The sequence below is a fragment of the Oryctolagus cuniculus genome, chromosome 4 (assembly GCF_051225735.1).
Source record: "Oryctolagus cuniculus isolate XC-2025 breed Fujian yellow rabbit chromosome 4, ASM5122573v1, whole genome shotgun sequence".
NCBI lineage: Eukaryota > Metazoa > Chordata > Mammalia > Lagomorpha > Leporidae > Oryctolagus > Oryctolagus cuniculus.
The window spans coordinates 161,514,900-161,539,789 of record NC_142870.1 but is presented as its reverse complement, the minus strand read 5'-3'; the positions used below and the strand labels follow the sequence as shown (position 1 = coordinate 161,539,789).

Below are 24,890 nucleotides of genomic sequence, written 5' to 3'. Positions count from 1 at the left end.
GAGGAACGTGTTAGTAAAGCTGAAGGAATTTTAATACTTCCTTTGCAGGCTGAGTGTTAATGGGCTTCAAGTCCCACAGTGGCACTGACATCACTGGCTTGCTGGTGCCCGAACGGAATTTGTTTTTCTATGTCCCGGACAGATGCAGGAAAACATGAATATCTGGCAAGTGGAAAGGGACAGTAGATTTTTATTTTCCAACTTCTAGGGCTTTGTGAGATATGGAAATATGAATTTCCCAGCCTCTGATCACTTCAGGAATTTGTGTGCCCTGGAGCAAAAGCGGAAGGTGGGGGGGTTAACGAGACATCTCTCCTGAGCAGAACATCGAGATCACACACGGACCCTGGGCACGCAGTAACAGGCTGCGATGCAACATGGGGACAGATGAAGAAATAAACTAAAATTAGAAAGACATTAAGTGCCCTGGTGATGATTTTTATGTAATTTCCCGAGTACACAGGGCAACTTACAGTACAAATTTCCTTGTTACTATGCCAGTAAAATCCAGCAGTAGAAGCAATGAGCACTTCAATAGAATTTGTGCACCTGCAAAGGTGATTTTAACCGAGGTTAAGTGCCTTTGATGGGAAAGGTTTGTTTTAATGCAGGTTCAACACCAATGAGGAAAATGAGAAAAACACAAAATTGCCAAAATTCTCATGTGGAAGTATCTGAGCGTCCAGACAAAACACATTCATCCCGGGCAAGCGACCCATGGGGACAGCCATGTCTATGGTAGAAATAGAAATTTAGAGACTTTATAAAAAGCTGTTTTTAAGCTCAACGTGCCCCAAATGAGAAGGTGTCAATGAGCACTCTGGGACTTTAACTTCGGGATTATTCAGTTGCTCTGTTCTACAGATACACTTACGAGATGGTCATAGAAAAAGCTGCTATGAAATCAACACTGAGCACCCTTCTCAAACAGAATCAAAGACATGTTTTGCCCACTCTTCAAGGTCATGGGTCACATCAACATAACCTCAAAGAGCCATGCAAAAAAGAGACTGCCTTTGTGCATCCGTTGCCAGTGGTTTCCAGAAAGGACAGAAATAGAACGGGGGTGGCAGCCACGGAGCCTTCCACAGCATCTTTGTTGCAGATATGGGGGTGGGGTGGGGAGAAGGCAGGGGCCCAGGGGAACAAGGTCAGGTGGTAGAGGCATCCGGGGTCTCCTCCTGTCCCAGTCCTGAGCCTCTCCCCAGACCCCATCTTGTTTTATCAGTAAGAAACAAGAGGGCCAAGTTTCGGTGAAGGTGGGTCCACCACTACCACTTGTCCGTTTCCCATCTTGACTGAGCTTGGGCCCTGCTCTGTGACCCAGCTCAGCTCAGCCTTTTTCACTGGCAAACACTCCCTGGGATCTAATGTCTTCCAGGGGAGGGAACCACAGGAGGAAGCCGCCTATGGAAACACTGTTGTCTAAACAGGATTAAAAGTATCAATTCGCAGTTCAGGCCTGGGCTGTTAGCACCAGCGTTCCTCTTACCCAGGTGGAAAACACAACCCCAGCGATGTTGAAGAACTTGTCCTGGGCCCTGAGCAGATAAGCAAATGCCTGTCACTTGAATAGATACACACTGAGAGTCAGTAAAGCCAGGGAGAGGCTGGGTTGGACTATCTTTTCTCAAACGGTCACATTTTTACCATCTGAGCAATCTAACTTCACTGGGCACTGTGCTAAGTTCTTAGGCCATAAGGTGAGGACATGGTACTTGCCATTCACAGGTTCATCACCAAGCTAGACAGACGTGGTGTGTAAAGTCTCACGTCTGCAATTCATGGAGGTACATGCAATACACTACGGAAATACAGAAGAAGAATGGACCACGTGGCCTAGAATGTGAGGTGGCGTTAGGGGAGGTTGCCTCAAGGAGGAAATGACATTACAGCAGGTCCTGGGGTCTGGCTGAAGGAGGAGGTAGAAGCATCAGAAAAGAGGAGGTATACGGCCGGCGCAGCGGCTCACCAGGCTAATCCACCTCCTTGGGGCGCCGGCACACCGGGTTCTAGTCCCGGTCGGGGAGCTGGACTCTGTCCCGGTTGCCCCTCTTCCAGGCCAGTTCTCTGCTGTGGCCCGGGAGTGCAGTGGAGGATGGCCCAAGTGCTTGGGCCCTGCACCCCATGGGAGACCAGGAGAAGCACCTGGCTCCTGCCATCGGATCAGCGCGGTGCGCTGGCCGCGGTGGCCATTGCAGGGTGAACCAACGGCAAAGGAAGACCTTTCTCTCTGTCTCTCTCTCTCTCTCACTGTCCACTCTGCCTGTCAAAAAAAAAAAAAAAAAAAAGAGGAGGTATGAAGCCCATGGCTGAGCATGGTCCAGCGTGGCTGGGGTGTCTACTGATGGGAGGTGAGTCCCGATGCGGGGAGCTGTAAGTGGACACCTGGTGACTTGGTGAACCACGGGTGGGCAAACCAATGCCTATGGGCCCTTCTTCTGTGTTTGTCAATAAAGTTTTATTGGAATATGACCAATTCTGTTTGCTTATATATTTGCTATATAACTTCTTTATATATATTATATATATATTCTTTATATATATATTCTTTATATATTTTCTATATAACTTCTTTGTTATGAAGGCAGAGTCGAGTAATCAAGATTCAGATCATGGGAGCCACAAGGCTAAAAATATCTTTGTAAATATTTCTTAAGTACTCGCGTTACTCATTTTGACTTCCCTAACTGACTCAAATGCAAATGGCCAGGCTTTCTAAGGAGCATTACGTTAAACCTCGGCTGGTCATGGACAATTAGCTGTTCATCTATACCACAAGCTTGTCTGGACATCTTTTGCAATCCCAAATTTAATGCTTTCATTGGTTGTTTCTCTTTCATTTCAGGGCTTTGCCATGTGCTTTCCAGTGTTGATATCACTACATGTCTCCCGCCACACCAGCCGAGACCCATCACTCAACTGTGGGTCACTCTGCTTCCTTTGCTTCTTTCTCCAATTCTTCAAAAAGTTTTGTAACACTTAGACTGCTGCTAAAAATTATTTTTTTTCATTTGCCATTCCCACTTTCAAATTCAACGCCAACAGAAAGCTATTCTTGTGCAGAAAAGTTTGCTCCTCCCACAAAGCCTTTTCGGAACAGAAGGCACACCCACCAGCATTCACAAACCAGAAGAATGAAGAAATAATCATACTTTTCTGGTCCGCCACATTAAAGGATTTCTTTTACTAGTAAATCCCCTTACACATTTAAAGTCAAATGTGATCTATAAAAATTAAATTTGCACATGATTTTCTAGGGAATACAACTCTAATATACAGCAAGGAATGTGGTTATTGTTTTATTAACCACTGGCAGTAAAATAGAGTAGAAAAGGGAACTGAGTATTAAAAGCGGCTTTTTATGGCATGCAGTATATATTCCAGTTCGAGAACAGACTTTATAATCAAACTATCTGGTGCCCTGTCTCTTTCTGACTGTGTTTCCTTGGGTAAGTTAGCTAACCTTTGCATGACTCAGCTTCAACACTAGCAAAAAGTAGCCAGTTTGCAATGACCTCGTCTCCTGGGTTGTGTGAGGACCACTAGGATAGAGCATTAACGGTGGTTAGGGCAATACCTGGCTCTCAGAAAACAACCTGCCTCCTTATCTATCACTATAACCTGAGTGTTAGATTTCCTTGGTCTTATCTTCCCTCGCTCCTACTCCAGCATAAAGAATGAAGAATGCATTGGGAACAGCCCTGTGGGGCTCCACCCATCACTGGAAACAAGGGGTCATTTCTGTCTGTCTCATTCCACATGGAGGAGTACTATTCTAGATTTCTGGCCTGCCAAGCTCTTGGGATTGACACAGAATCCACACCTAGCCAGCGCCAACATTCTATCCCCTTGGCAAAGCAGTGTGTCCAAAGAGGGGTGCACAACCCAAGTCAGGCCAACTAATTGAGATCTAAGTGTCTCCTCTCCTTTCGCAGAGTCGGCTATTGGCCTAGAGCTGTTGGGAGCCATCTTTGTTAGACACAGAGAAAATCTTTTTTATTTTTATTTATTTTTTTGACAGGCAGAGTGGACAGTGAGAGAGAAAGACAGAGAGAGAAAGGTCTTCCTTTGCCGTTGGTTCACCCTCCAATGGCCGCCATGGCCAGCGTACTGTGGCCAGCACACTGCACTGATCCGAAGGCAGGAGCCAGGTGCTTCTCCTGGTCTCCCATGGGGTGCAGGGCCCAAGCACTTGGGCCATCCTCCACTGCACTCCCGGGCCACAGCAGAGAACTGGCTTGGAAGAGGGGCAACCGGGACAGAATCCGGCGCCCCTACCGGGACTAGAACCCCGTGTGCCTGCGCCTCAAGGCAGAGGATTAGCCTATTGAGCCGCGGTGCCGGCCCAGAGAAAATCTTTCTAAGAACAAAGCCAAAGCAGTGAGAAACACAGGTGAGAGACAACGCCTTGAAAACAAGCAGGCACCCTGAGTCCCATGCGAGTGACTCTGGACTTTTCAGGGACGTGTGTCGATTTTTCAGCACAACCCAGTTTGAGCTGGGTTCTCTGTCACTTGCAGCTAAGGGGCCCAGCACAGCCGAACGCAGTAACATGTCCTATGGCTAAAACTAAGTGTAAATCTTGCTCATCTTGCTGCTGTAGAGAAAGCGAGAAAACATGGCAAGGGGAAGTGGCAGACTTGAACTTAGCTTTCATTCTGCCTTCCGGCAAGCCAGGGATCACTGGGAAAACCGTTTCATCTTTCTGGGTCCTAGAGTACTCGGACGTCAAACGAGAGAGGCAAGTGAAAATCAATCTCTAAGATCCCTTTTCAGTTCTAACATTCAACAAGTATCTATTATTCTTGGGTTCGTTTCAGATGCATACATGGTGGTATAATTGGTTACTGACTCTCATATTTGCCCGCTTCCTTCTGTTTCAACTTCTAAAATATTCTATTAGACTCTCAGTCCCTATATACCAAGTGTTTATTTCTTCCTCTTCAATTTCCTTCTAAGAAAAATATATTTATTTTTGTATACTTGGACATAATGAACCCATTTTCTTCCCATTTCTATATTTTAAATCTAATTAAAGTGATAAGTTCCTTGAGGGCTGAAGCTAGATTTTTCCTGTGGGTGTAAACATTATTTTTTTTAATTGCCAACCAAGCTGCCAGTTTTTGCAGAGCAGCAGGATATGGGGTTTAAGTAATGTAAGCAGGAAACGGGTCTCCGGCCCACACAAAATAAGTGCAAAAGTACCGATCTTCCCTGTGTCCACATCTGGCTTACTCATTTATAATTTCAGCCTGAACCGAAATTCTCCCACAGACAGGCAGCAGGACAGCCACGTCTACAGAACGTGGGCATGAGTTGACCGTCTCGTGAGTCTCACGTACAAAGACTCTGGCTCTCTCAGGTCATCCTGCCTTTCTCCACGGTGGTAGGCAGGATTTGGGGCCCAAGCAAATGCCAGCGCCCAATCTCCGCGTGTTTTTTTTTTTTTTTTTCTTTTATTTCGAGCAATGCAATAGCTCTGAAGTTTGGAAAGATCAAAGGGAACTGGATGAAATGTGGTCAGACGACTTATCATCTACACATAGAATCCCCCAGGGGAGAAAGGCTCTCCCTGCAGGGAGGGTACACAGTGTGATGACTTTGTCCGTGTCTGTCCTGAGCACCCTACTTATAAACAGGACCCCAACTTCCAAGACCTTCAGAAAGGACACTTCTTGACAAATAGAACAAAACACCCTTTGGCCAATGCAGTTTCGCAGGGCTGGCAGATTTAGAAACACAGTGATGCCAATAAGGACCTGCTTTCTGTCTTTGTCCAACAGCTTGACTGCCTTTGGCTTTGGACCATGGCTGTGGGAGGCCTTGTTCACACACAGGGGAAAGGACAGTGCTCTGGTCTCCAAATTCTGTATGTGTGAGTCTTGGTTCCCTCATCGTAGATGGACCTAGGTGACATGTTCACACCTCTAAGGGATGAGCACACGGACGGTCTTGAGTTAGCAGAGTTGATTCCAACCCTGAAGTTTTGAGGTGTAGAAGCTAGCTAAAATCTAAGAACAGTTAGGAAAGGTAGGGGTGTGGGTTACCATGAAACAGGCACACCCTAAGAACGAGATGCAGGCAGAAAGCCAGGCTCCCACCTGAGCACGCCCAGGGCAAGGCTGCTTGGCTCCGGTGGCTTGCCCTCCTCAGCCAGTCTTCTGCTAGGGCCACATTTCCCAGTTGCAAATCTGAGAGCCCCTGAGTCATAACATAATTCTTCCCATGCCACTGTTGGATCACAGCTGGCTTGCCTGAATTTTTGTCCCATGCTCTTGGAGGGCAATGGCCCTCCGGAATCCCTACACAGTCTCACACACAGAGTGGCCCTCACCAAATCCCCAAGTCATAGGTGATGAAAAAGCAGCAATCCCATAAGTGCTTCACCTGACACCCACCCCTCTGAGTTCCTGGGGTCTGCTGGAGCCAACAAGAGATCAATAATGATTTTCTGTCTTTATGAAAGAATGCATATTTCAATTCCTCATTATCAGGTGTTGGTGGACCATTAACCAACTTCTAACTTACTAAGATGTTCTCTTTGGCATTAATAAAATGTATTGCTGTTTGGAAGATGGGACTTGGAGAAGACAAGCTCAGGCAGGTTTGCCAATTCTCCAAACTTCAAAATGTTGCTTCCTCAAGGAAAGTTATTTGGTCCAACCCCACTAGAAAAGGGTGAACAAGAAGCAAGGTTCACAGTTGTGCCTCTTGCATCAACTTATCCACACATACAGGCAAAGATCCTGATTCTCACTGTCAGGATGCGGAATACAGTCACCAAGCAGCTATGTGACACGCTTGGGTTCCTAACAGTCCCAGAATACGCAGTGACTTAGGATCGTCTGTGCATCCACGACACCCAGGGGCCATCTTTGCACCAACCGTCACTCAGTTAATTTTTTTTTTTAAATAAATCCCAGTGATTCCATTTTCATGGCATCTCTGTTCACACCCGCCCCCAGCAATAGGTCATTACTGTCATGTCTGAATTCCACATGCTGGCGTCCTCCACAGTTTGATTTTGGAAGCTGAGCAAATACATCTATAGATAAGGCAAACAAGGGAAACGTCTTGTCGAGACTCCACTTACATTCTTTGGACATTCCCACTTCAAAGCACTTCTGGAGCCGACAGTACTGGCATCGATTCCTGGTGACTTTATTAATAACACAGTTCTTATCTCGGTGACAAGTGTAAATCATGTTCTTCTGAATACTTCTGCGGAAAAACCCCTGCAAGCAAGCAAGAAGATGAGAAAACTAAGTAAAACAACCCAGCTTCCAGAGACATCCAAGCCAATCTTATCAATGCATATTGCCTGCTCTCTGTGAATAACGAAGTGATGGCAGCAACAAAGTTTCTTAATTCAGACCTTGCAATCCTCCTGAAATACTAATAGCTCTCCCTTTGTTGTCAACCCAAAAGCCCCTTTTAATCAAAAATGAGACATGACTGTTATTATCTTGCTAAAGGAAAATTAATACCAAGCTGATTCGCTTGGAAAACATCAGGTGGAGCTGGGCTCCCTCCAAACAGGCTCAGCCTCCTAACGGCCTCGCTGGCTGCACGATGATTTCAGGTAAGCACATTACCAAGAAGCCTAAGATCAGAAATACCCACTTGCAAAAGAAACTGTTTGATTCCCACAAGAATCAGGTCTTTCAAAGGAGTCTTCTCTGAGTTGGTTACATACTTAGCTCCTGTGATGACGCTGAAAACATGATTTAATTGACAAGGTGTTAAGAAAAACATTATCCAAAGTCAGAACCAAGGTAAAAAAAGACTCTGCTCATTCAGTGGCACGTGAGTGCTTCGCTGTCTTATATGGTAGCCCGGGCAGCTGTCTAGATCAAAATTAATAAAACATTAGATAAAATTAAAAATTCAGTTCCTAAGCAGCATTAGCTATACTTCAAATGGTCAACAGCCACCCATGACCAGCGGCTGCCATGCTGGACAGAACATATACAGTCAACTGCCAGAACAGTAGAAAGTTGGATGGGGAAGCCCTGTACCACGGTGTGGACTGATGAGTCCACAATAGGGTCACGTGACTCTCTCAGGACAGGTACCTTGGTTTGACTTACTACTTACCAGCAATGGGACTGAAACTGTGCAGAGACTGGAGAAGAATGGTCGTTACAAATAATCTTTGTGGGTGCAAGGTATTTCCGCCCAGATGAGAAGCAGTCCCAAAGACAACTGTTCAATTGCATCTCAGGATGGTAACCAGCTTTGTATCCAACTTTGCAATATTACTCGTGCATTTTTTCCCCGTCACCACTTCCCTCTTTTCCTTACTTGCTTCCTTCCTTCTTTCCTCCCTACTTTTTTCATATCCTCCTCCGAACCAGCTTTGTCAACCAACTGTTCTCACTAACGAGTTAAATTTTGCACATGTACTGAATGAATATTTGCATTCGCTTTTTTCAGCTGTCTGAGAAGTATATTTTTATACAAGAAGTAATCCATTCCAGTTGTGAAACACTGATAAAACACAGCGGACTTTAGGTTTAGTGACCGAGGGCCCCAGCCTTCTGCTGGTTCCTCACATCTCTAACCATACAGCTTTGCAGACAATGGATAATGCGGGGGTGCTTACCAAATACAGTGGGTGGTGCAGGGTGTACCTGCTGTCTCTTCCATCTTGTAATTGCCCAGTGAGAACCTCTCTGAGGTTATAAGTATGGAAACCAAGGAGCTTCACCTTATTGGTTGTGATGTGACTTATATTTCCATGAAAAACAATTCCCTCGAATGTAAGAAACACACCGCTGAGAGTGCTGAACAGAAAATACCACCCAACCATCTGAGTTCAACTTTCCCTGAAGTACATTAACACTACAGGGGGCAGAACCAAAAACATTTAGAGCTGAGATGCATTAGCAAAAAAAGCTCATGTAGCACATATTGTTTAGGATATTTACGTGGGCACCCTAGGATTTTAATGTCTAAATAAACATATTTTTACTGGCACAGTTCAACTGTAAGCGCCTGGAAATCTTGTTTAAGGTTGGCACTCCTGTCACATATCCCATACACATGCATTTTCCAAGAAAACACAGTTTATTTTTGTACCTCTGAGGCTACAAATATGCTCAGAACCTAAAATAACAGGTTATACACCCTCCAAAACCCTAACAGAATCTGTGCAGAGTGGTCACTTCAAAACATATCTGCCCTACAAAAAAAGTCCCTACAGGCCACGCTTGCAGTCAGATGTACAAACTCAACTTCCAGCAATCTCCACAGTTCTTCTGCCCAGAGACAGCGACAGAGCGGCAGGTACGGTCTTTCCCGCTCGTGTGAAGAAAGCGAGGTATGCACAGAGGTGACCGCCTCTGTTTATTAAAAACCAAATATTCAGTTCAGCAAATTCTTAGTGAGTGACCATGGAGGAAGGAAAAACAATCTCATGATGCACGAAAGAAAGAAGAAGAGAGAATTAGAGAACTTTATATGTCACTAATTACCCAGTCAGTATGGGTCAGTAACAATGACGGCAGAAACTAAATAGGACTTCTTGGTTTTCCAAATCAGATTTTTGGCTGGATTTCAGGAGAAGGTCTAAGTTTCAGTAAATCATTTCCACCATGGTAGAATACTTGCTGACTACAATATATGCTATGCGGTATTTTTATATGTGGGTTGGGTAAACCAAACAGAAGTTTGCATCACACAAATCCTCCTTCCACTCGGTTGCTATTATGAAATGGTACATAAACCTTGCTCCCTTGTAGACCACTGCTTTGAGGAACAAGTGTGTGGGAGGGGTGGGGGGAGGGGAAAGGGGCCTATCCCCATAGCCCCTAATTTTATTTCCTTAATATTTTTAATTTAGCTAACTCTTCCCTTTATTTTTGCCATTATTTAAAATAGAAACCTTTCATCTCTGACTTAGTTGAAAAACCAGCACCAACTGTCAACATTAGAAGGCGCTCATAAAACAAATACAAGAAAGTCAGATAATAAAATAATCAGCTGTTCTTTCACTCTCACTGGATACTGGATCTGAGGAAGGCATCGAGCCCCTGGCCTCCTCACTCCTGCCGAACACGGAGCTGAGCAAGCGTGACAGACACACATCAGCATGGACTTGAGACTTTCTGAGGAGTCCAGAGAGAAGAAACAAGCTTCTTACCATGCTAGGCGATGCGATTCAAAGCCACAGTTCCGTCCCCCTGGAATCAGGAACCACAAGCTTTGGGCAACAAAACTGCAACCCAAAACTTGCCTGATATGAAAATGGGCTTTGGAAGTGCTAGCTGCATCTGAAGCCAGTAGGCAGGTGGACACTCCTGGAGGAGAGAAGACTGAAAAGCTGAGCCTATAAAAAGGAAGAGTTTGGGCTCATTTGCAGGAGCAGGCCGCGGGGAAGGAGGAAGAGAACTGGCCTGGGACCTGAGCCCCACGCAGCCGCGTCCTCATTACCACTGCGAGGCCTTGAGTAGATCTCAACCCTGTCGGGGCTACGCTCTCTCACCTCTGCAAGGTGCTGGCCAGCTCTAAGTTCCTGGGAGTCCAGCTGTGGCCCTATGCCAAGGAGTGATGGGTTGGGGTGGCTGGAGAGTGAAGATGAGGGAGTTTCTGTGTGCAAAGGACATGGCCAGGGAGGAGGTGGGCTTTGACGACTACGGAAAGAAAAACCCTGCACCTGCACAGGCGAAACAACGATGCCTGAGACGGACCTGAAGCTTCCAGGACACCAACGAGAGAGAATTCAGCTGCTGCCTATGTGACTCTTAGAACTGAATTATTCCAGCTGCTCTGTGCAGGACTTCGGGTGGGTATCCATGCTCACTTGAAGGTAGAATGCCACCATGCTGTCCAAGTGCTGGGGGCAGAAACTTTCGTTTTTTAACACCAGGACCAGGGATCCTGCTGCCACAACTCTACTCTTTCACGTTATTGAAACTTCCTTTTCCCAGCAAACTTACGTAGCTTCCACGCAGTCACCTCATCCAAGAAACCTTTGCCATCTGATCTAAGCACAAACAAATGCTTTGTCTTCCAGGCAACCTTGGTGTTTTGCTTTTATTTCTACTTTACATCAGCTCAAGGATGATATTTAAAGTATTCATCAACAGCCCTGTCTGCCTCAGAGGTTACGTGGCTGACATCGGGGGGAAAGCCAGTATACAGCCACAGGTCACAGTTCAGGAGCCTAGTGGGCATGGTGCCATCTTCCTGGATGGGATGCATGACTCCTAAACAGGGGAGAAAGATGAACACGGAGGTTGGCTCCATAAACGAGAGCAGACAAGTGGGTAGGGCCAAGGCAACCCCAGGAAGTGCCTAAATCTGCTTCCCTGGAACCAGGAAAGTAGACTTGGATGGTGGGAGGGACAAACTCAAGGAAGTGATTTTTCACCAACTGGTGGGGAAGTATTTCAGTTTTCCAATTGCTACAAAATTGTACTGTTCATACCAGCTGGGTCCCCAGGGCTGGAACACATAGTAAATATTTGATAAATAATCACTGACTGAATTAATGAATGGTGAAGCTAAAACCAGAGCCAGGGCCATAATCCTGGATTTGTTATATCTTTGCCTTCAAAATGTTCCTCAAAATTGAACACATCCCTGGAGGATGATACTGCCTTTACTTAAGTCACTGAACAGCCAGATTTGGCTCAAGTTCATGGAAGACCACTATCTGAGGCATAATCAGGGTGGTAAATTGGACCTCTCTTGGTTAGCAGAGACTTGTACAAGTTAATGGTGAGTTTTGTAGTTAATCATAGCTTCTGTTGGGTAATCATGACTTCCGTTGGTTAATTATGACTTCTCTTCATTAACTATATTTTCTTCTGTTTGTGATAATCAGGGCCAATGATCCAATTTACCACCTACATCAAGAAGATGGATCTGCATCACAAACCGAGTTGGGTGTTTTTTAACAATGGGTTTTGCAACCTCTTTTACCTCATACTGTTCCATTTTTGCTATCAAAGAACTGGGGTCCAACCAAAAAGGAAAAAATGAAACCTATATGGTGGAGATGGCCAACATGCACGTTTGAGCCACGTGATTCACGTATTAGCAATACTAATGGAATTCCCATATCATACTCAGATCAATTCTTCCTCACCTGGACAGTATCAAGCACCACTGTTTCAACTCATCCCCTCTGATCTATAGTGCAGAAACAATGCTAAGTCAAAAGATAACTGAATTTTCTATATCCAAATACGTCTTTTAGATAAATTCCTACTGTTCATAATTCCCCTGTGGGACTAGCTGTAGATCCCACATCTACAAAGGGCATGGAGTAGCTCCTCTCTCTCTTCTTCACATGAAGACATGGGATTAAGCAAGGCCACTTTTCTCTAAATCATTGCTCTAGACTTTTTCCCCAAACAAGGACCCTGTTTCATCTTCCAGTTTTCAGATGTTATCATAACAATATTTCCTGCTGTTTCCCACAGAGAGTGATTTTTGTTGGTTTAGCTATTTTTCTAGTGATTAAGATAATTCGGCTCTAGAGGCCGAGGTTGTGGCACAGTGGGTTAAGCTGCCACCTGCAAGGCCGGCATCCCGTACAAGTGCCACTTTCAATTCTGGATACACTTTCAATCCAGCTCCCTGCTAATACACATGGAGAAGCAAAGGAAGATATCCCAGGTGCGTGGGCCCCTGCCACCCGTGTGGGAAACCTGTATGGAGTTCCAGGCTCCTGGCATTGGCCTGGTCCAGCCCTGGCTGCTGCAGCCATTTGGGGAGTGAACCAACAGACTGAAGATCGATCTCTCTCTCTGTCTCTCTGTCTCTGTCTCTCTCCACTCCCCCATATGTCTCTGTAACTATATATAAAAAATAAATAAATCTTGAGGATAAAAGATGATTAGGCTTTAGTTCAGGCACATGCCGATTTAAACTCTGACTTTGCCAGCTAATATCTGTGTGATCATGAGTGTGACCATGAGTTAAGCTAAGGTCTTACCTTGCTCGTCTGTAAAAAGGGGATTATAAAAGTCCCTACCTCACAGGGGATCACTGTTTGTCTGTAATGAGGAAATAGCATGTAAAGTATTAATACAAAACTGAGGTATATGGCCCAGTGAATAGTAGCTATTGCTATTCACAAAATCTCTTTTCTCAAAGCTTTCTTCTGGGTCATTTCCCATACACGTTCTGTGTTTAAATATTTTCAGGTAGGACGAAGAGTGTTCTGGATCTCTGAACAATACCGTAATGGACAACGTCATGATTCCAAAGGTCATCTCTGCATTTTCTCATTCCCTTATCAATTCATTCACAGAACGTCAATTAATTCGACTGGACGTGGTAGGCTGTCTATGTTGAGGCACACGGGGATGTGTAAGGCACGATCCCAATCCTTTCTCCATGTATAAGAAGTGATAAGTCGGGGCAAGTGCTGTGGTGTAGCAGGTTAAGCCTAAATCTGTTGGGGCCGGCGCTGTGGCGCAGTGGGTTAATGCCCCGGCCCGAAGCACCGGCATTCCTTATGGACGCCGGTTCTAGTCCTGGCTGCTCCTCTTCTGATCCAGCTCTCTGCTATGGCCTGGGAAAGAAGTAGAAGATGGCCCAAGTCCTTGGGCCCCTGCACCCACGTGGGAGACCCGGAAGAAGCTCCTGGCTCCTGGCTTCAGATCGACGCATCTCTGGCTGTTGCATCCAGTTGGGGAGTGAACCATTGGATAGACCTCTTTCTCTCTCTCTGCCTCTCTGTGTAACTCTGACTTTCAAATAAATAAATAAATCTTAAAAAAAAAAAAAGCCTAAACCTGTGACACTGGCATTCCATATGGGTGCCTGTTCAAGACCCAGCTATTCCATTTCCGATCCAGTTCCCTGTTAATGTACCTGGAAAAGCAACAGAAGATGGCCCAAGTCCTTGGGTCCCTGTACACAAGTGGGAGACCCAGAAGAAGCTCCTGGCTCCTGGCTTTGGCCTGGCCAAGCCCCAGCCATTATGGCAATTTGGGGAATGAACCAGTGGATGAAAAATCTCTCTTCTGTCTCTCTTCCTCTCTCTGTAACTCTGCCTTTCAAATAAATAAAAGAAAAAAAATTAGTATTCATTAGTGAATACTAATGTAGCATTTGGCACCAAGCAGTGTGATAAAAACTTTAATGGAAATGGATGGTGAAAAAGTGCCTTGTGCATAGTAGGCACACATAGAATATTTACTGAATAAATCAAGGCCATAGGAATTCAAAGGCCTTACTGAACTGGCCACTGATCCTAGCTCTAATGAAAGCGTTGGACTTGAATTGCAGGCTTCTGGATCATCCAGAAAGAGTACTTTGGGTAAGCAAGGTAAGGGGTGAAGGGGTGCAGGGAACAGAAAGCAGACCAGGCAGACAGGTGTGAATGGAGTACGTGTGTGTGAGGGACAGCTGGAGATGGGGTTGATGTTCAGACTGAGGAAGAACTTGAAGGATGGCAAACATTACCAGGGAGACAAGGTGCTCTTCTAGGAGTGGGGAGGGTGAGAGTTACATTCTCCCAGGGTTGCCCACAAAGCTGCTCCGCACCGACAAGATCTTATTTAACACATACTACAGTAGACACTGAGTTCTGGGTATCAATACAAATACCTAGTATGTTGGGCATGCCCATGGTGTGGGCAGCAATGTAGCCACAGCATCCCTGCTTTCTGAAATAATGGTAAAATCTACTAACTCACATTGAATCCTAAAACTCTTGGTGAGAATTCACACTACACTGTTTGCCGTGGAAGCCGTCTTTTAGCTATAGAGCCATTTACATCAGGTTTAACACGCACAGAACACGTCACGATTGAAGAAAGGCACTAAATAAAGAATGTTGTCTTTTTTTTATAAAAGGCAATTTGGTACCATATTTAGTCATAAGAAGCATTGGGTCAGGAGAAATTCATCCAAAAAGCAGTGTGGGAATCTCATTTATTGGAACTTGGCTGCTACAGAGTTAATTTCTATCCCATGCAAAGTTCAAAAGGGTAATCTCTCCTTCCAGGGTGAAAGAAGGCAAGGAAAGTGTGGAGTTTCCTTCATGGCTTTCCTTCTTGGTCACTGTAAGGAAAAGATTCCATCCCGGCTCCAGCAAAACCTAAAGCGGCGACTGTCCCAGGCGGGTGGGGGTCGCTGTGCACCACAACCCCACAGCCTCACAGCCGATTCCCACTTCCAGGCAGCAGTAAAGATAGGAGGGGAGCGTGGAATAATCCCATCGTGGCCACTTTGGGAAACATGGTTTTCAGACCAGGAAACACGTTGCCTTAAACAAACAAAAAACACCCTCCGGAGTCCAGTGGAAGTCTATGCGTGACAACGTTGAAAAGTTATTAATAGTAAGATTTGGGTGGGGAGAGGGGAGAGAGAAAAGTGAAGACCTTTTCACCCCACTGAAAGACAATGGGTGAGAGGGAGGGAGAAAGTAGAAAAACAGCCCAGTGTTTTGATGACACAGGTTTCCTTCTGAGCAGGGGAGGTGGGCACGGACTGAGTGCACTTGGCACAGACCACGCCAGCTTGCAGAGGCGGCAAAGCACTGGGCCACACGAGGACAACAGTGCAGAGTTCCCAATGCAAACGGGAAAGCTGAGTGGTCCTGAAGGGGAGAGGCTCAGTGTTTAAAAAAAAAAAAAAAAAGCAAAGAAAAGAAGGAAAACAAATAATTCCCCAGCAGGACAGAGTCTTGGGTTTGGGAATTTAGTGACGATGAGAGAATGGCAACAGCGCCGTTTGGATTCAACCGCTCTGTAGTCCTGAAGCCCCCCAGTCCACAGTGCCTCTTGCCTGAACCCGATTGAGGATTTCTACGTGAGCCTTCTCTCAACTCCCTGGTCCAGAAGCTTCGTGTGCACACCAGCTCCTGCCTAGGTTAGCAAGATGAGCTCCTGTTTTGAGAGACGCCTGGGCAGTGATTACCAATCTAGCAAAAACATCATCTCTTCCCAAAAGAGCATTTTCCCAAACGTTGTCAGACGAACCCCTGAGAGTTCAACCCCCGTGAGACCCAGAAGCCGTGCTTCTCAATCCTTCTAATCCTCAATTAATTAAAACGCCCCAGGAACACCGATGAAAAAGTGGTACGTGTTCTTAACCGCGAACCTGAACTCCCATCACCAGCGATCAGGCTCTAAACTTCCAAAACTGGGACGGCTCAAGGAGGGGCAGAGAGCCAAGAACTTCAGCTCAGTCGTTTATTGCACAGGACCTTGATCCAGGGGAGAGCTGCTACTGGGTAATACAAACTGGAAACCCACAGTACGGAGAGATTGCATGGATAAAGTATCTTTTAATTTAGGTGGAAAAAAAATGTCTTTTTGTATTTCTAAAACACGACCTTGGCTAAAATAACTTTTGAAAATGACCGGGCGTCACACAGGTCTGGCTGCCATCACCCCGTTCTAATTGGTAGGTAGCAAATGCGTCAGGTTTTGCGGCCCACCATCTCCAAAGAGACCTTTTGGGGAGAGCATTTCGTAAGGCAAGTAAACACCGTTGGTTTTAAACTGGCTCCTCTCACAAAGTGGTTTGCTCTGGGCAGGCCAGCTTCCTGGTTGGCATTTTCACAGGACCTCTCACTCTTAAAAGGGTCCTCACTTGGCTTACTGTTCTGCTGTCCCCGGCTGGACACTCTCTAGAACTTTTGATCAAGAGGCAAGTGTTTCCATTTTTGCACAGGGTCTTGCAGATGACATAGCCGGTCCTGGCTCAAGAATGGCACGGGCAGCAAACGTCTGCAAGCCTTTTTCCTTTGTGAAAATGTAGACAAGTCTTGGAGGGTCTCTCTTCTCCTCTGGTTGACCCCGGGGCGGGTTAGAGACTGCGGACCAGACAGAATTAAGTAGTGCACAATCACACCCACCCTCCACGGTGTCCCTTGTGGGGAGCACTACGAAATTCCACCACCTCAGCAAAGGAAAGCCTTCCAAGGAGAGATTTTGTGATTTACAATTGGGCTTGACTCTCTGCATGGATGGGAAGACATTGGTGGTGGTGGGAGGAACGGAGGAGTGAGGAGGACACAGAGTTTCCTTCCAAATAGCACACCCATGCAGGCACGGTATTCCCAAGGACGCCCTAACTGGCAGCCCTCCTGGGGGTCTCAGACCCTCAGCTGAGAGAGAGTGAAATGAAAGGTAGAATAAGAAGGGAAAGATTGCAAGGCAGAGCCGTTAACCAATTAGCCAAAGAATTTCTGTGCCGCACGCTAAATATTATACATATGATACCTCGGGAATCCTCTCAAGTCTGCTCAAGAGTCTGAGTTAAGACGAGGTAAGGAGAAACACTGCATAACTGGGGAAAAATCTGTAAAAATGGGAGATAGCTTTCTTTAACGCTGGCCTTGAGAATGTACTTTAAGCCAACTAAAGACATCTGTTTTCTAGATTACTTGGGTCAGTTACTCTGTGCCCTTCCATGGTGAAACCCATAGTTACCGATTTATTATCAGGATTACTCTAAATATAACAGGGCAGGAAGCCAATGAATCTGAAGTTTTTAAATTCTCAATTATTCGACTGAGCAAAGGCACCAAAATAGCTCCTCAGCTACGGCCCAGGAGCTAGCAGACCCCAGCTGCTTTGCACATTAATTACTAAACCTCATCTGGACCTAAATGAAAAATTCTCCTTTGCATTGAAATGGGAAAGGGGCGGGGGGGAGGGTGGAAGGTAAGCAGAAGAGAGAGAGAAAACAGGCTCAAATATACGTCAACTCTTCACGGAGGAGCAGGCCTTTAACATCTCTCTTAGAAGTCTGGAATGCAGTATTTTCACCATCCACAGAGCCAGGCCTCTGCTCTACCCTAACACAGTGGTGATGACAATGCACATCACCATGGCAACCCTGCATATTACATGATTCATGCCCTTTCACAGACACCGATAATTATGATGTACTTGTATTGTTTTATGACATTACGTTCCCAAATTAGTACAGAAAAAATATGCTTGTCCACAATTACACGTCTTTTTTCAAATTTATTTAATTTTCAGGGCCACTTTGGGATCTTTTTACTCATATTGTTCTCACTTATTTGCTATGTGAACGACTATGTCCGAACTTGAAGTAGAAGGGTAGAAGTCACAGCGGATGCGAGGCCAGGAGAAGGGAAGGCAGCCAGCCGTGTCCATTTAAGTCTTCAAGAGTCTGACAACTGGAAAATAACGGGGATTTATTGGATGTGCCTCTGCTTCTCCTCACCACAAACACTGCTCTGACAGTGCAAAAATCACACTGAGTGCACGGAGGGGATACCGATGAAGCTTCCTGTTCTCCAAACGGACTCTGTCCTTGTATGGAAAAACTGTGGTGGCTCCAGGCTCTGGCCCGATCATGCCAAGAGCATTCTTCCAGTCACAACCTCTAAGCAGGGAGATCAGCAAAACCCTGCAGAGCCAGTCTGAGCCCTGGCAGTTGCTCAGATGTTCGCTCAGACCCATGTGGGTACCCGGGGGCTCTCCTCTGCTCCGTGCCTTTGCACGTGCCAACCCCTGCGACTCAGCATCCTTTCCCCACCTTGTGCTCTGGTTCCCACCTGCTCAGTCCCCAAGAAGAGTCAGCCTCTCGCCAAGCATAAACTTTTATAATACCCACTCTATGGCACAATGCTTGGTCTCTGGGTCTTTCTTCCTCAACCCAGGAGTACCTTGCAGGCAAAGATGCCTCTTCATCATATTTGTGATGGAGCAAGTGCACTTTTGAAAATAAAAAAAAAATTGTAACACAAAATATTGTGTAGATAGTGCTTGCAGAAGGAAAGGGAAGAAAAGGCCAGCAAAGAACCCTAAATTCAATCAATGGATCGACTACCAAAATTCTTAAAGGAAAAAGCAAGTTACATTTCCCAAAGTACAACTCACATATCATAAATTCAGGCAGTAATGTTAATCTAATGATTTATCTCAACCTCCCTTCTTTCTGACTCTGAATTAGCAAAAAAAAAAAAAAAAAAAAAAAAAAAAGCTCAAATTCCACCTACAGGCTCTTCTTTCTTGATCTTTAAAATTAGAGTAGCTATATTATGTCAGCATGGTGCCAAGATCTGAAATTAAATAGGTCCCCAATGCAAAAGGCAGAATTCTTTTAAACAACAATGAACTTGTCTGCAATTAGCACATTATGGCTTCCACCTAAGCACCGTGCTATATAAAAATACACTCCTGGCCCTGCTGCTGTTTCAAAGACTGCAGCTTTTGTACTTTCTGAATCTATTTTGCAAGAGAAATTTTAGCAGAATGTGTCCAATTAATTTTTTAAGTGTTACGTCTCAGCTTTTCCACTCCACACCTGACTTCAGTTGACATAAAGAGGAGCAGCCTCTGGACGACACTGGAGAGCAGGGGAAAAACTGTCCCGGGAATATGAGGCACCCGCCAATTAGTTAGATTGTTCTCCAGTTTTCAATTAAAGGCAGCCTAATAGATGTAGGGGGACTTGTTTTATTTTCCCGGACAGAGCTCTTATTTTTAAACTCTTAGCTCCATTCTCCAAAATTGCTGGCTCTAGACAGACGAGACATATATCTTGAGTGCTGTTCCATTTCCTGTATCAAAATTACATCTTTCTCTTCGGTGGCTACTTCCCATCTGTTTCACCAAGCTCTCTGCTGCCCAGGGCGGCTTGTTCATGGCTGGTGGGCCTTGATGTTGTAGCCTGTTCCGGAAGATGGGGTGTCAGACCCTGTGCCAGGGGCCGGGAAGGTGCATGTGGGAGCCCTGGGGGTGCTTCACCCCGATTCTGCCCTCTTCAGAGAACCGTTCCGTGGGATTTATAGGTACCTTCTCATGCTCTCCAGAAGGCCAAAGAAGATAACTGTGGAGGATGTGTTTGTTTTGAACTCATCCAAAAACACTTAAGTCTCTCTTACGCATCTGCCTGAGTGTGGAATCTGGGAACTGTTTCCTTTAGATCAAACAGGACTGAAGATTTCCTCAGACATGGTTGGCCTTCTTCCTCGGAACACACACGTTTTCTGGATTGATATTTTTATCCAGCGTTTTCTCAAATGAATAATTAGGAGATATCCGAAGGCAGGTGTAGGAAAAAGAGCTGGACCCCATAAATCACGGTGCAACAACATTTAGCCATCAAAGGTCTGGGCGGCCTCTCGTACACAGTGGAGCAGGTTTATTTCTGTGGCACGGCACTGTCCCCGGACTGCAGGAGTCTGGAGGCTGAAAAGTCCCCTTCCTGCTAAGAGCAGGTGCAGCAGCTCTATCAAACCCCTTGGGACTGGACCAACAGCACCCTCAGGCCAGAAACATGAATCCCATTATCCTGGTAACTCGAGACTGAACGTGTCTACAGAGAGAAGATGTTAAGGCACCGTGTACTAACTCCTATTTGTTTTCAGCATCACCTGTGTGTACTGGGTTCAGACCACAGATGACTGCCAGAGACACACTAGGGCTGGGCACGACACCCCAGCGAGCCCTCCAAGAGACCCCGTGAACACACCAAGCGGGGTCACCAAAGTGGCGCTTCTGCTCTGCCAAGCAAACACAGAGGACTTCAAGGAGCCCCGCCGAAGGAGAGTCTGAATCGATTTGCAATTTCTGGTTTCCAAATGGCTTTTAGGAGCTTGCTTACCCAAACTCTCAGCACATCATCGCTTTTCATTTTTAATTTTTGTCCGCACGGGGCTCCCACATTACGCCGACCTGAATCATGCCTCTCATCTTGTTATCTTCATGAGGGCAGGCTAGGGTATCAGACAAGCCTTTGCGTGATAGGTGTCCTCATTTATAGATTGAAAAAAAAAAAGTGCAAGACATAAATAATTTAAAATCTATTGTATCAGTGTGTGTACCGGCAAAGCAGGCGGATGATTTTCACTTTTAATTGTGCGGAGACCTTATCTGTTTGGCTGAAAGCAGAGAGTGCAGGCGAAACCACATCACACGCTGATGAACAGGGAGGCCCTGGGGTCTATGATTTAAAGCCAAAGGAACCCGTTCAGTGGAGGAGGCGAACGCTGCTAAGGGAAGACGTAGAGCCGCTATTTATGTTTGTAATGTGCGTCTATTACCCTGTCCAACAAGAATGAAAGCAGGACAGGGCCCCTTCTTCCTGGACTGCATCAGAGACACCAGGTGGTGCCCACCACCCTGCAGCCCCCCAGAGAGCCACTGCGTGTGAAAGAGGAGGGGACGCCCAGCCTTCCTCCCTCCGCCCCCCTCCAAACCTCAAGAGTGACATAAAGCAAGAGAAATTGGAGGAGACCACACTAGGTACGTCCCACACAGTCCAAACCTCATCCTAATCGAGTAAAACCTTTACAGCACAACGTGTGTGCTTAGATAATGAATTACTGCTCAATGACTGGAACTGCATGGCAATAACACCGTGCACAGGACACAAACGCTCATCCCCAGACTTTCAGAACGAGCCCCGAGGCCCCTCCTGCCCCTGACCTCCATCACCAGGAAGTGCACGCGCTTGCCGGACTGTCGCATACACTGCCGTAAAGGAGGTCATTAACACCTGAGTTGAGAATAACTCTTCCCCACTCAGCAACTTCGACAGCAGGTTGTGTGAACTGATGCATGCATGCGCGCTCAGGAACGTGCACGTGATACCCACAGGACTGCCCTCATGCCGTTCATGGAGTTGAAGACTTGGCCCAACTCTTGAGCTTCTTGTAAATTCAGCACCAGATCCAGAACTCTGCCTGGCTTTCCGCAGATACCTTATGCGGACGGGTGGGAGGTTGCCTACGGGGACCACGACCTTGGCTAAGCTGCCTCTGTTGTGGCTGTGGAGTGGCTGAAGAAGCACCACACACAAGCGCAGAGGGGCGAGGGCAGGTTCCTTCTTGCCTTTACCTGGCATGGGGACCGTGGGCAAAGCGTCCAGCTGCCCAGGGAGTTCCACTTCACGGATCTGACCTGTTCTCCACGTGCCTTCCAGGGACGGTGTTTGGGATCCCCACGTGTCGGGAGAAGGGAACACACGCTCATCATGTTCCTAACAGGAGCCTCAGCCCTCCACCTTTTCTGGTGGACATGGCTGCTGCGGTTGAGATGCAAAGAGCCGATGGGAGCCCAAAGTCTCCCAAATATGGGTCCTTTCTGCAGACAATCAAAAGCCCGCAAAATACCCAAATTGGTAGCAGGGTGCCAAAGTGAACTGCGTCACGCTGATACTGATGTTTCGCTTCCACACTGTCAAGTGTAATTTGTGGCCGTCCGCCCTCGCGAAAGCCCACAGTCAGCCACGGCGCTGTGCTTCCCCCTCCGGACCTCAGCACCCAGCCAGTGCGAGCTTCCCCCTGAACTCCTGACCTTGGCAGCAATTATCCCCGGAATCTAGACAGCCCCATCATCACCTCAAGCCAGCGTGTGAGGGGAGCGGCAGCCGGGGATGCGCTGCCTCCGGTCCCGAAGGGAACCAGAGTGAGGCAGAGGGTCCTGCTCTCCTTTCCATCTGGTTTCTCCAATAAAAGGGAAAAAATAAATGGAAATGAAAAGTATACAATTAAAAAAAATTACATTTAACTTCCTTTTGCTAATGCCTGTTCGATGATTTCTGGCCTGGCAGGAGACTCCAGATGGGCTGTGTAATGAACATAATTTAATACGAGGAACTGGAGTTCGCAGAAACACACTTCTCCCAGTCAGAAGGTAGCGGGTCGTCTCACACTGTTTAATGCACAACACCGGGGCAAGGCAGCCCATTTCTTTTCTTATTGCACATTGGCCTTTACACCTCCTATCAGTATGGCCAGGCCCAAAGCCATCAAAACTACAAGCTGTCACTTTCTGGGAGGAGGCAGGCGGCAGGGCACACTCGTCCAAAAGGCTGGAGACCACTGACCACTCGATGCGTTTTCCTCCAGGGTCCCAGGATTTATATCACCAATTAAGGCCATAATGAGTGCCCCAAGTTGACCTCCCAGGAGCAAGAATTAATTAAGCACAGTATTTCTTAGTAAAGAATGACACTTTTCCAAACGAGTTAGACAAGGTAGCCACATTTCCCGCAGTTACTGCACTCGCACATACAGTCCTAATTGTTAACACAAATAGATCCAGGGACACTGCTTAGTTTATGCTTGCAATTTGACAGTAAAAGAGAACAATTTTGACTTTTATTCTTATTCAGGGGGCAAAGAGAATATTTTGAGTATATGGCAGATGGGTGAAGCACCACATTGTTAACTTCCATGATCTCTCTTTCAGTTACTAACATCACCAAAGAAAAGTATGCTTTCATTTTCATGTTTCTTAACCTCCCTGCTTTCAAAAATGAGGACTTGTGTTTCAAACCTATTTGTTCCCCCACGTTCTTATGTAAGTCTATACATTTTGTAAATGAGGTTTCAAAAAACTGGTTAGAGCTTCGTTTTCTGAACTACACGTCGGGTAGCAATCCAGGTCCAGCAGACTTCTGCAGAGGAACAAATACAAATGCTTCAGGCTGTGGATCACACAGTCCCTCCGTGACCACTGCTGGGAAGAGCAGCCATGGACAGCACTAAGTTCATGGGCTGCTCCCTGCTAATGCACTTGGGAGAGCAATGGAAGATGGCACAGGGACATGGCTGTGTTCTAAGAAAACCTGATGGCTAAACCCTGAAATTTGAATTTCATATCATTTTCATGTGCCATACTATACTGAAAAACAATTTTTCAGAACATTTAAAATGCAAAAAAGAGGCAAGTACACAGCCTAGTGCTAAGACTCTGCTTAGGATGCCTGTATCCCACGTCGGAGTGCCTGAGTTTGACTCCTGGCTCCTAATGCCAGCTTCCTGCCAATGCAGTCCCAGAGAGACAAAGGCGATGGCTGAAGCAGTCAGGTTCCTGCCAGCCTCAAGCTGGCCAGGATGGAGCTCCCAACTCCCAGCTTCAGCCTGGCCGAGCCCCAGCTGTTGTTGGCATTTGGGGAGTAAACCAGTGAATGGGACTCTCTGCCTCCTAAATAAATAATAAACTTACTGTAAATAAATGATAAATATATAAATAAACGGCTCTTGGCTATTAGAAAGTTGGATCGACTTTAGCCTCTGGTCTAAAACATGCATGTGTGTGTATTTTGATTGGTGAGGTTTTCAGAAAGCATGATCTGCCTCCCTCTCACTCCTCAACACACACGCAGGCATGTACACATATATACACCCTAATGATCAACATCCTGGTCTCTGAAATTGCTGAGATAGTACATGATTTCAACTCCTTCTTGCGAAGAACCAGGACATGCAGAAAATCTCAGCCATAAATAACCATTACAATCAGTGGGCTTTTGTGGCACAGTGGGTTAAGCTGCCGCTTGGGACACTGAACCCCATATTTAGCTTCCTATTAAAGTACTGGAGAAGGAGCAGGTGATGGTTCAAGGACTTGGGACCCTGCCACCCATGTGGGAGACCTGGATGGAGTTCTAGGCTCCTGGCTTCAGCCTGGCCCAGTCTCACTGCTGCAGGCATTTCGGGAATGAACCAGAAGATAGAAGATCTCTCTCTCCCTCTCTCCCTCTTTCCCTCTCTCCCCTCTCTCCCTCTCCCCCCCCCCACCACTCCCCTTCTATCACTCTTTTAAATAAAAAAAAAAAAAAGAAAGAAAAAGAAGCATTTGTCGGGGGCTGCAGGAAAGCTCTTTCCTCCCTATCCGTTCTCATAAAGAGATTCCCACTCTAAATTAGAAATGCTGTCCTCCCCTTCATTAAGGAGTTAACACAGCTAGCAAGGGTCGGCAAATCCCTACAGCCTACTTGCCAACTACTGTATTTAACTCTAAAGAGCTGAGGTTTTTTAACTTAGCTCATCCATCACTAACAGAACATTTTGGTAGAAAATATTAGGATTTCCAAATAACTTTATTGCTCTGTAAATTGCCAACATACCATCTGCAATTGAATTAACATTTATAACCAAACTGAAATAATAAATAAAGCAAATTACGCTGCAAATATTCGCGAGT

General features: G+C 46.1%; 1 protein-coding gene across 5 annotated transcripts in view; it reads right to left on the bottom strand.

The window, feature by feature from the left end:
* The window catches only part of RARB (retinoic acid receptor beta), a 794,145-nt gene that overhangs the window by 94,967 nt on the left and 674,288 nt on the right, over positions 1 to 24,890 (bottom strand). For all 5 annotated transcript variants that reach the window (XM_089332320.1, XM_089332321.1, XM_017346749.4 and 2 more), the window contains one exon: positions 7,097 to 7,238. In XM_089332320.1, the coding sequence (XP_089188446.1) occupies positions 7,097 to 7,238 (142 nt within the window). The remainder of the gene's footprint in view (positions 1 to 7,096; positions 7,239 to 24,890) is intronic.